This window comes from Linepithema humile, chromosome 7 (assembly GCF_040581485.1).
Source record: "Linepithema humile isolate Giens D197 chromosome 7, Lhum_UNIL_v1.0, whole genome shotgun sequence".
Taxonomy (NCBI): Eukaryota; Metazoa; Arthropoda; class Insecta; order Hymenoptera; family Formicidae; genus Linepithema; species Linepithema humile.
The window spans coordinates 5,300,742-5,311,843 of record NC_090134.1 but is presented as its reverse complement, the minus strand read 5'-3'; the positions used below and the strand labels follow the sequence as shown (position 1 = coordinate 5,311,843).

Below are 11,102 nucleotides of genomic sequence, written 5' to 3'. Positions count from 1 at the left end.
GGCAAGACCGACCGCGATCAACGAGTTTTCGTCGTAACGAAAACCGCACGAGGGGCGAAATAAGGCTCGAAGAATAATAAAACGGAGCACCCTCAAGGTGTACTGTTTCTCTTTCTTTCTTCACACCGACACGACTCCCAAGCGTTGCACATCCAACGCAAATTATCGATTTTATTGGAGCGCGAGATAAATTTAACGCCGATTCATTGCGCGATTACATTTAATTGCCTCCAATTAAATCGCCGTTCCAATTAAAATCGACGCGAACGCGGAGGGTTCATTACGATTTATTGGACCGATGGCTACGACCCTTTTCTGTGCCCTTTCTCTCGTGCGCTTTCATGTCGTGAATTTGCAACGTATTGAACCAAAAGAATCAATATGTTTCTTAACTATTTCAAAGAATCTTCTCATAAAAATCGTTAGTTCATTTATCAACTTTACTTTATTTAAACGATTGCATAGAAAAACTAGCATGACTTCTCCTAACAAATATTACGATTCGATTTCAATTTAATATTAATCCCATCATTGCTATCACTATTAAAATGATTTTGATGTAACTAGTATTTTTAAAATATTATTTAAAAAACAATACGTATTTGAAATAATTGCAATGTTTCAAATGCGTTATTACACTTTGGAGAATAACGCCATATTATTCCTCCTAAATACTACTGCACTTATAATATAGAAAGCTAATACATTTTTATTTCATATAAAAATACACAAGTCCATAATATGTCCTTGAAGAATCAAAAAGGATTCTTACGTAAAAATGTTCACAAAACACGCACGTGGACACGGAAGCATTCACTGACTGGTTGGTGGTGAAGCACCATTGTCATATTGGCTCTTGTTTCTCAGTAAATAGCCAGCAAGGAAGCTTATAGGATCGGCAGGTCTTTCTTTGGCCAGACAGGACAATGCTTGCAGCAATATTGGTACTACTGTCTGATCTAAATACTGTCTGGTAGGAAGAGATTGCACATCAACACGAGACTTTTTTGCTGGTATACCAGACAGATCACCATCTTTATCCATCCCTGTTACTTTCTGCAAATAAAAAACATATAAATTTAAAAACACTGTTCACAGAAGCATTTAGTAATAAAATATGTTAAGAAATTAAACTGCTTATTGATTTTGTAAATCGTCATATTTATACCTACTGAATTTAATTACTTATTATTTTAGAATAACAACTATCATTGACTAACAAATGTTGAATGATAAGCGATAACACTAACGTAAGTAAAGTTCTAACCTAACTTTTCGCGACGCAAATATAGGCATATATTACGCGCGTTTATGTTTATTTATTAAGCTCATATAATGTTTAACGCAAAATTATTCGAAACATCGTTGTTCAACAAGCTGTCGGAACATTTTTAGGTTATATATGTTTGCTTACATTAGTCGTCTCAGATGCGGCATTGGAGTTGGGTTGAGCCGGCGTTGACGCTTCCGTCCGTTCCTCAGTAGCGTTTTCTGTCGTTAAAAAAGAAACAAAGGATGAATGGCCGTTGCTAAAGTGAGATACTAAATGATGAGTCTGATCGCAGGACGACCGGACCGGTCTACGATTACATGAGAATGGAAAATAAGTAGACACGTACCACCGCCGGACGCCATCGTGTAAACAACCGTCACTACCAACCATATCGAACTATCGCCATCTATCACACCGCGATAAGTTGCTACAAGTCGGTAAAGTGTTCTGTCAATAAGACAGTAGTAGAAATCCATATCAGGGTAAGTTTCTGTGCTAAGTCCAGTAGACTCCATGTAAGCTAATAATAAAATTCATTTTTTCCATCGCAGATTAATTTTTACAAAATTACATAATTTGATTTATATTATTCTAAAAATAAACATATAAAATTATTCTTAATATTGTGATTAAATACAAATAATTTAACGTATAAAATGCAAATAAAATTCAGAATATCAGTATTGTATTATACGATAAATAAATAAAAGCATAAAATTAATGACAAAAGAAATTAATGTTATATGTGTAGATACTCTATAAATAAATGCACATAAATTTTTGTTTCTGTGAAAATATTTATAAAATTCAAGGTCAAAAATGGTAAACTGGCTACCTTTTTATGTTTTATTTATTTAACGCAAAGTTAGACGCTACAACTTTGGTACAAAAACATAAAATAGTGGCGTTAAGGAAACGGTACACTGCGAGCGGGTCCTCGAGTCTCCGCGAACGCGGAGGATGTTGCACGCGTTTTCTTTTTGCTTTTCCGTTATTAGACGATAAATCGCAATTCCGTTTCTTTTCCACGGACATAAAGATAAAAAAACGCGAAGGAAACGCTTCGAGTCTGACAGGCGACGGTAAGGAGGGCACGAGCTCGAAGAACCGCGTTCGCCGTCATACAAAAAGAACAGCCAAATATCTTCAACGCATATATCAATCAAGCATACACAAGCGAGCGACGCGCTTCGCAGCGTCTCTCAAAAATTAACATCGAATCCTGCAAAGAATTACCACACAATATACGTCGATCACGCGAAGCGCGACGAGCGAACGATGGGCTCGAGGGTGTCCGGCAAGAAGAGCATGAGAGGCAAATGTACCAATTTTACGAAAATGCTACATGAAAGTAAAGCAACCATGAGCGAGAAGCGAATAAAGCATACGTGGACGTAAATTCTCAGTCTTTAAGTTGTATTGCTCGTTATCAACGTTTCAGCTGAAAAAACATTTCATGCTCAGCCGATTTAACTGATCAATGTTTCGTGCACAGCTCTTCTTGCCGAACACCCTGGGCCGCTTACAACATAACGTTATCACCTGTGCGACGTCGCGGACGTCCACTTCGCTTAAGACAATATGTAGATAAGCCGCGACCAGAAATACCGCGCGGACGTGATCACATCACTATATACGAATGCATTAATATCGTTATCATCAATATCATCGGCCTATGCCGTATTAGCTCTGGTTAGATTCGGAAGCAATTCGAAGCGACAAAGTTTCGCGGGGGCGAGTTAAGTGAGCAGAACGTGATACTATAAGTCGTAAAGGGTGACTTGGGACGATACGGCTACGTTAATTATACGGTAAGAGCGCGATCGTAACATATACACGAGACACGAGGCTTTTGCGCAGCCTTTTAAAATCACATCGATGAGTAAAAGTGCGTCGGCGTGTCGAGCCGCGGCCAGTTTCGACAGGCAGAGGGTAGGAATTCCTCTGCGCGAGCAGAAGCGACTCGTAAACGAAGCACCCTTGAGATTTTACTTCATCGTACATCACGGACATTCTCTCAGTGGTCCGTGCGCGCTTTCGCTTTCTCAATTCGTGTAAAGATAAAAATAAAACATCACGGTAGATAATTTAAAATCAATTGCGGCTCAAATTAAATTTACTTTAAAATGCGATAGAATATTAATATTAAATCAATTTCAATTTGCTTCTAAACGATAATTAAATAAACCCAAATAAATTAGATAAATTAAAATAGCGGTGACATAAAAAAAACCGTTTTCAAGGTGCAAAAAGTAGTCGAATTCGCGCATCGTTCCCCAAAATATTACGACGAAAATGTTATAATGCACTCGATAGTATCTAGCATATCAAATGTACAAAACTAATTAAAAATGCAACAACTCGCCTTGACTGGCATTTCTCGAGGATGCTTCCTCGCCTGGTCGCCCAAAACCGGAAACCGGCTCGTGCATCGCCTCGGCAAACAAATGCGACACCTAGAAATAGCTACTTACAACGTATGTATATATAGTATATAGTTAGTGTTATATATAATATATATTTATATTTATCTTTATATGTATATCTAGAAATAGTATCGTGATAAAAACGAACTATGAGACGCGGCGCCGTGACCGCGGCGTCGCGCGATGTCGGGACTGTGCACACACGAAGAAGAAGCGCGGGCGACACCGGCTTCGTACGTTCGTCGAACCGGCGAAGAACGATCGTCCGATCGTGGACGATTCTCTTCGATTCGCATTTGAGAAAACGATCCATTAACCGTCCCGACTTCTCGCCTCGCCGCAAGGATGCAGCCGACGCCTTCTCGCGACCATCCGTCCGACTTACAAGCTATCTACGTTAAACCAGCTTTTATTACTCGAATCGCTTATATTTGTAACGATCATCGTCGCAATATCAATGAATCTTATCGGTACGTCGTAATCGATCGAAGAAGATTAGCACGGGGGGAATAATTACGTGTTTACAGCGGACTAAATATTTTTTTTTTTTTTTCATATAATATAGGACGACAGCAAGTGTAGTGTGGCGTGTATTGCGTGCACGCGCCGGCACGCGTGGCGATAATGTAATTGTAAATGTTATGTGGCTGGCCTGCCGTGTTATATATACCGAAGCGTTCCCTCGATGGCTCGCCGCGTTGTTCTTCCTACGGACAGTCGATCGGCATTCTGTGTACGGGACTTTTCCCCTCGAGTAGGAATGATGAGGGATGTGTCTCGGATCGATCGCCTAAACGGATTGCTAAAAGGACGACGACGAAAGACGAAAAGCGACGACGTACCCTATTGCTCTCCGCGACGTCGAGACTCAAGATCGCCGATCGTCAAGGGGGTAAGGGACACAACCTTCGTTACGAAATTATAAATCGTACAGTATATGTATATAGTATATGTACGTATGTATGTATATATCGTACGCCCGCGGGGAGCGGCAGTGTGGCACAACCATGACTTAAAAAGCGACCAACTAATCTCATGTGTGTACGTGTATATATTTCGTATATTTCGTTTATATACGTATCCATATCTTTTTCCCCATTACGCAACTCCTGCGACGATTGTAACCTAGGATTATACCCCGGTAATATATTAGAAGACCCCCGTTAAATCCACCGTCGCCGAGAGCACCATCGCGGGCCGCGTCCTCACCGCGATACAGCGTCCGCGAACACGACATCCGAATGTGTTCGCCTTCCTACAGGACAGCCTCTCACGGCAATCGCGAGCCTGGAACTCCGTCTACACGTTCGACGAGAAAGTCCAAATCGCCTCTTTCGTAATCGAAATATTCATTGTCGTGCGAAAATGATTAATTAAATAACTTCGAATAACATCGTGTGTGTGATAAAGGAAGACTCGTATCAAAAACGCAAATCTTCTCCCGTTGTTTTTTAATCGGTATAAAAAATTTTACGCTATACGTAATTGAACGTGTGCGAGGAGTTCTAGGACTCGCAAGACTTACGAACGAAGCGTGGCTGACCTCGTGAATCGCTGTGCCTCCTTCGCGAAAGGGCAGTAGATAAAGACAGTCTTGAGTTTGACCTCCCTAAATGTGAGCAATCGATTGAGCCGGTCTGAAAAAGTGTATCAAAAAACAAGGCAGTTTTGGAGCTTGGCCTTCCCCCAGGATCAAATATATAAACGAATGTACTCGAGGAAGTACAAGGAAAAGGCGGAAGGCCGGAGAGAGAAAGAGAGGGGAAAGAGAGCGTGGTCGAAGAGCGAAAGAAGCGATCTCATTCCGCGAGGCCGGCCGCGGAACTTCATCCGTAATCACGATCTCGAGATGATATCAACGCACGTACATCTTATACGGTAATCGAATCTACCTACTCGCGACGACGTCTAATTTCTATCGTAAATCGTTGCAAATTGGACCGACGACAGCACCGGGGGAAGAGTTAGCGTGCGCTTCATTTCCGCGTCTCTCGGCTGCTTGTCTCGCGGCCGCCGGCTATCGAGAGAGGCGGAAGATCACGGAAGATGATGATTTACAGGTTACACTGCCACAGTATCGTAGGGTGTGAAGAGTCCCCCGTGACCGCCGTGGGGGCTGCCGGTTTGCCGGCCGGGAGCTTCGTTTCTGCAACAGGAATTTGCATTTTTAGCATCCCGTGACATCAGTCGTGTCGACTACTTCACGCGATTTTAACAACACTCTCGCGTGCAGATATCTCTCGCAATTTAATCTCCTCTTGTCAATAATGGAATAAACCTTAATTATTTCTAAAATTAAAAAAGACTGTTTAACCATTTTAATTACTGACAATTTCTACTTTGCAAAAGTGAAGTCTGCTTTGTGTAGAAATCACTGATATCTGCACGTGAATTGGGCAAAAACATGCGTTATAACAACAGCTAGAATAGTGGTGACGACAATGATATTTATGCTATGAATAAATAAAATGTAAAAATGACGATCGTAGGCATGTCAGTCGTTAGTAGCTTCAGCGGCCCGAATAGCGGGTTTGTTAGCGGTGAGAACAGTAGGTAACAGCTGCAGTGGAAATATGGTTAGCATCGACGTATACATTATTTTACAGAAAATAGAGAACACTTTTCAGACGCACAAAATTGAACAATTTTCAAACCGCAGAAATTCGGCGAAAAATCATTGCGGATAAAAAATTAAAAAACCATTTAAAAATTTGAAGTTAGTACTTTTACGTGCTTTTCATTTTTTGAAAATTTCAATTTTAAAAAGCTTTTTCAATTTTTTTGTTTGCGATAATTTTTCGTCGAATTTCAGCGGTTTAAAAATGGTTAAATTTTACGCGTTAGAAAAGTTATCTTTATTTTTTGTTAAGTAGTGTATATCTCTACCGCATTCTACCTTTGAATTAATTACACAGCTATAACACGTTACACATGACACTCATTAAAGCACTATTCATTAAAGCTACATGCAGACACATGTTGTATTAGTAAGCGTTTTCGATGGAGATCGGGAACTCTGTCATGTCCGAAAGCAACGCTTTTTATTTGGAAGCTCGTCGCAAAACAAATCAGGTAGCCGGACTTCAATGGGATGATGAAAATCAGTAGAAAATGGTATGACGCATCTCAAAAAGCTCTCCACATGTCTTTAACGTTTGTACATCCTGATTTGATTATGTTTAACGAACTTACGGCTTCCTGTGTAATTAGTCATGAAACAAGAAAAGATCAGATGTACGTTAAATTGTTAAATGATAAAATATTTTTTTTTTTTTTTTTTTTCGAGGCTCTTCGAAAGTCACTAGTGAACCACCGTGCACTCGATCATTATTATCGGCAATGCAACCGCGAATAAATATTCGAGGATGAATATATCCGAGTATTTTGAGGATACGAATTAAAAGGAATGATCGTGATTCTTTTTTTGAGAAAGATCGCGCAGATATGAGCCGGATTGCGGTTGAGGCCGCAACGAGCGATCGTGAAAGCATCGCTCAATTCGGAAAATATCGCAAGGTATTTCATCGCGGAAGTATCAATGATACATCTCTCGCGAGAGTAAAATCGCTCGAGACACAGCGGCAGGAACGGTGTAAAACCGTTCACCGTTAAGCTCACTCGCGCTCTACTGACCTCTCTATGAGTTTACGCATCTCCTCGGTGGTCATGCCGTCCTTGTTGCGAGCATTCACTGAAATAGAAAAACACACGGCACGATTGACACAACGATTAAACTACTACGACAACACGTATCATGCAATTTGTGGAAGCTATAATTAGAAGATTAAAAAAAAAAAAAAACACATAATCCGCGGCGAGTCTTCTTCATTCGCGACTCGCTCGCCATGCGATACGTCCGCATAATGAGCCGTCGTACGCCTAATAATGCTTAGTGCATATGAAACGAGCATCAGTAATAATAGAGCTGAATCGGAGCGAGATTTGTTCCTTGAAAGGGAGCATGTCGCCGGACCAGTGAGATTCGAACAGGAAAGACGAGGTTCTCGACGTTCCCATCGATCCATGGTCCCAGTTTCAAGATCTCCCTTTTGCTCGTTCTCCGATTCGTCACGAATCTTTCTACTGACCGCCGTAGTTGCGGTTGACAAGCTGATCGCGGTCGCATTCGGCCTCGCTGATCTCGTTGCTCTCCTTGCTGTCGTTGAAGCTGGAATTATTCTGATCCTGATGGTTTCGCGGTGGCGGCGGTGGCGGTTCCGGTGAGCCGGATACAGGAATGTTACGAGCTGAGCCTACACTGCGACGTCCGACAGATCCGCGGGAGCCATAATGATCGTAAGGTGCGCCGTACTGTCCGTACTGTGATCCGTACTGGTCTTCCTCGGGAGCGCAATTAGCCGGGTCGTCGTATTCGGGTGAGAAGACGTTATGGGTGCCGCTGCCACCACCTTGGGATGGTACTCGAGAATAGCGGCCGTTTTGACGCGGCTGCGGAAGAAAAATATCGGTCGCGAGTCTAGCAATAGCAATCGGTCGCTGAGACTTGCTGAGCCATGGCTTGCCAAATAATTTGTTCTCACAAATATATCCTCTGAGAATATCGGGCGCTCTTTTGATTCACGAATATTATTATACAATAATGATATACGAATGAATTATCTTAAATATCTGAAAAACATACCATAGATTGAGATCCAGAGCGGCTATGAGCGGAAGCGTTAGTCGGATGCCCTACAGGTGGTCCCATGGTGCCAGAGTGGCCGTTTCCTGGGTGAGGGAAGGTCTGGAATTGCATAGCCTTGCTCGGGTCCATTTCCTCGCGGAATCCCAACAGATGGAAAGTAGCGTACGGGCAGATCTCATCCTCCATACCTGCAAATGGGCAATCAACCAGGGTAGACTCTGTCGTTATGGGCGGAAAATCTACGAAGTATGATTTCTGTTGAACGATAAAGATTGCTTTTAAAATATCTTTTTGCGTGTAAATGTTTTGAGTGTAAATTATATTATTATTTTTGTCTCAAATCGAATCGGAAAAACATTTTCAATCGTTAGAATAAGCAATCTTTTCTTTTGTTGATTTTACATGCGATTTCTACCGAGAAATCTATTATAAACGAGCAAGTAAATGTCTTTTACTCACTTTACCGTTTCTTCTTTCCTCGATTCTCATTCTATGTTAAATCATTAAATCTTCAATGACTGGCCATGCGTATTAAAAATGTATTTAAACAAACTTTAATTCATTAACGCCCGATCATCTTATCGATTATGCACACGCGATCTTTGGTATAAAAACGCTATTCTTCAATTACTTAGTAATCATAACGTCTATTTATTATATCTAAAATTTATTTTATGCATTTAAAACAAAAATAAAAATAAAAATAAGATATAAAAATATATAAATATCTAAAAAAGTATATAAAAATCGATATGACGACGGGCAGAGAGATTTTTGTCTTAGAAAATATACGAGATAAATGGGCGAAAATGTAATTTTTCTTTATGTGATTCGTGTCGTTTGTCGGCGTGCTATGAACGCAGGCATGCGAAAACGTGCAACATTGATAAAACGTGCCGTTAAAGGCACAGGGTTCATGGAGCGAGAGGGACTTACAAAGACCGGCTGGGACGAGCCAGTAAACGTCACCGGCTCCGGCCTGCGATTATCGATTTCGTAGGACGAAATGCCGAACGTCCCGTTAAACAAAAATATGATTACCAACCTCTGTGTGAAAGACCGTCTGCGCTGCCTATACGTGGTGGCGGTGGGCATCTTCTGGGAACGTAGTGATTCAATTCCTCATACATGTGCCGCCTCGGATCCCACGTCGAGTGACTCCTTACCGAGCCAGTTCCACCTATCGAACACATACTACAAAGGTCGTACGACACGCTGGCGCCTATCAAGATTCATTCCCGGTTAACTAACAACCCAGTGAATCCCTTTGGAAGACTCGAGACTCTAGGGAGAGTGTTCTTTCTTTTTTCAACTTGTTTAAGGACACGACTGATACGCGATTCGGTGCAGTCGACACTCGTTAGGCACCAACGGCGTGATAAGCGCAACAAATAGGAACGAACGTTATCTTCGCTGGAGGGGTATACATCTTGGTAACGTTTATAAGAACACTTCGAAGCAAAAGGCAAACGAAAAAAAATACTGGCAATGGTTGTGTGTCTGGGTTCTGTATGACCTGAAAATCTGTGTAAAAATGGTCGGAAGCCTGACGTTGTATGTGCGATTTATGTTTTCCTTGAGAAAAGATGAAAGAAGGAACTATCGTGCCGATGCGACAACAACTAGACAAGTCGAAACTGGTCTAAAAAAAATAAGTGTTGGCAGTTGTGGCTTACTTATAACTGTACCTCGCTTGATACGATCGCAGGTGTTGTAATTGGAGCCGGGTACCGGTGGTAGTTTGCGATTCGGCGGTGCGATATACCCTAATTCATCGCGAAGATCGGATCTACGTTTGTCCAGAGTAGCGCCGCCAACTCCGGTTTGCTGATAGACTACATCATCTGAAAAAGATGCATAATCCTATAAATATAAACACGCATATATTTCGACACTTTAATGTTATTATGCATGTACAATATTATAATATTGATTATGCCATCACCCACGCTTGTGCAACAAAAGGAAAAATTAGGAGGAGAATAATTCAGAGGTCAAGAATTTTTTTAAAGGATTCAAGACTAGGGTGGCCGACGCGTGGACTGATCGTCGAAAAATTATTTAAAAATCCGAAAAATTATATATACAATATTTATATATAATATTATTATGATAATGCGTGTCCACGACAATCAATTAATTTTTTTTTTTTTTTTTTAATTACTGTATCTATCTAATTTTGATCACAAAATTTCTAAGCGCAATTTGGTTTCCCGACAAACCTCCACCGTCTTTATGACTTAACAAGTAAAGTAATGAAAAAAGATTGGTATACATTGTCCCTCGTAATATTTCTCGTCGGCTGAAGAGATACCTCGCAGCCGTGTTTGTTCTGGACCTCGAGTTCTCCTCGAGAGCGCCACACAAATGACAACTATTCCTACTATTATGACAACGATCGTCGCGCCGACCGGCACCACCACGTTTACATCGAGCCAGCTGGGCAACCACGGGAAGTAATGTCTCACATTATTCTGGCCATTGTCAGCACCATCGTTACGTACGGGAGGTGCGATCGTGCCTGTTCAATGAAAGAAATGGACGTAGAATGATTAGACGAGTCTTTACCTTTATCGCCACTGTGGCCCTTCCCCCTGAGAACGCAGATCACGATGACGGCAACGATTATAACGAGAATGGCTGCTATCACCGGCACGACCAGATTTAAGTTAGCCATGAAAATTTTCATCGGGTCGTCGTTGCCTTCACCGTTCACGTCCGGTAGCTCGCGGGCCGGTGCAATGGTGCCTGGAACAGA

The 11,102-nt window shown here is 41.5% G+C and overlaps 2 protein-coding genes across 17 annotated transcripts in view; both read right to left on the bottom strand.

Annotated features, from left to right (window-relative positions):
* Positions 1–426: 426 nt before the first annotated feature.
* LOC105668236 (protein dpy-30 homolog) lies at positions 427–1,968 on the bottom strand. The gene is made up of 3 exons (XM_012360479.2): positions 1,620–1,968; positions 1,415–1,491; positions 427–1,056 (listed from the first exon to the last, which is right to left on the bottom strand). The coding sequence occupies exons 1-3, from the start codon at positions 1,786–1,788 to the stop codon at positions 814–816; spliced, it is 489 nt and encodes a 162-aa protein (XP_012215902.1). The 5' UTR covers positions 1,789–1,968; the 3' UTR covers positions 427–813.
* Positions 1,969–2,105: 137 nt separating this feature from the next.
* The window catches only part of Dscam1 (Down syndrome cell adhesion molecule 1), a 71,111-nt gene continuing 62,114 nt past the window's right edge, over positions 2,106–11,102 (bottom strand). For 11 of the 16 annotated variants that reach the window (XM_067358956.1, XM_067358960.1, XM_067358952.1 and 8 more), the window contains 7 exons: positions 10,620–10,865; positions 10,021–10,188; positions 9,390–9,524; positions 8,342–8,532; positions 7,788–8,148; positions 7,333–7,390; positions 2,106–5,845 (listed from right to left, as the gene is read on the bottom strand). In XM_067358956.1, the coding sequence (XP_067215057.1) occupies positions 5,761–5,845; positions 7,333–7,390; positions 7,788–8,148; positions 8,342–8,532; positions 9,390–9,524; positions 10,021–10,188; positions 10,620–10,865 (1,244 nt within the window). In that variant the 3' untranslated portion in view covers positions 2,106–5,760. Of the gene's footprint in view, positions 5,846–7,332; positions 7,391–7,787; positions 8,149–8,341; positions 8,533–9,389; positions 9,525–10,020; positions 10,189–10,619; positions 10,866–10,912; positions 11,093–11,102 lie in introns of all 16 variants that reach the window. The other 5 variants (XM_067358949.1, XM_067358964.1, XM_067358961.1 and 2 more) reach the window with 1 other exon arrangement.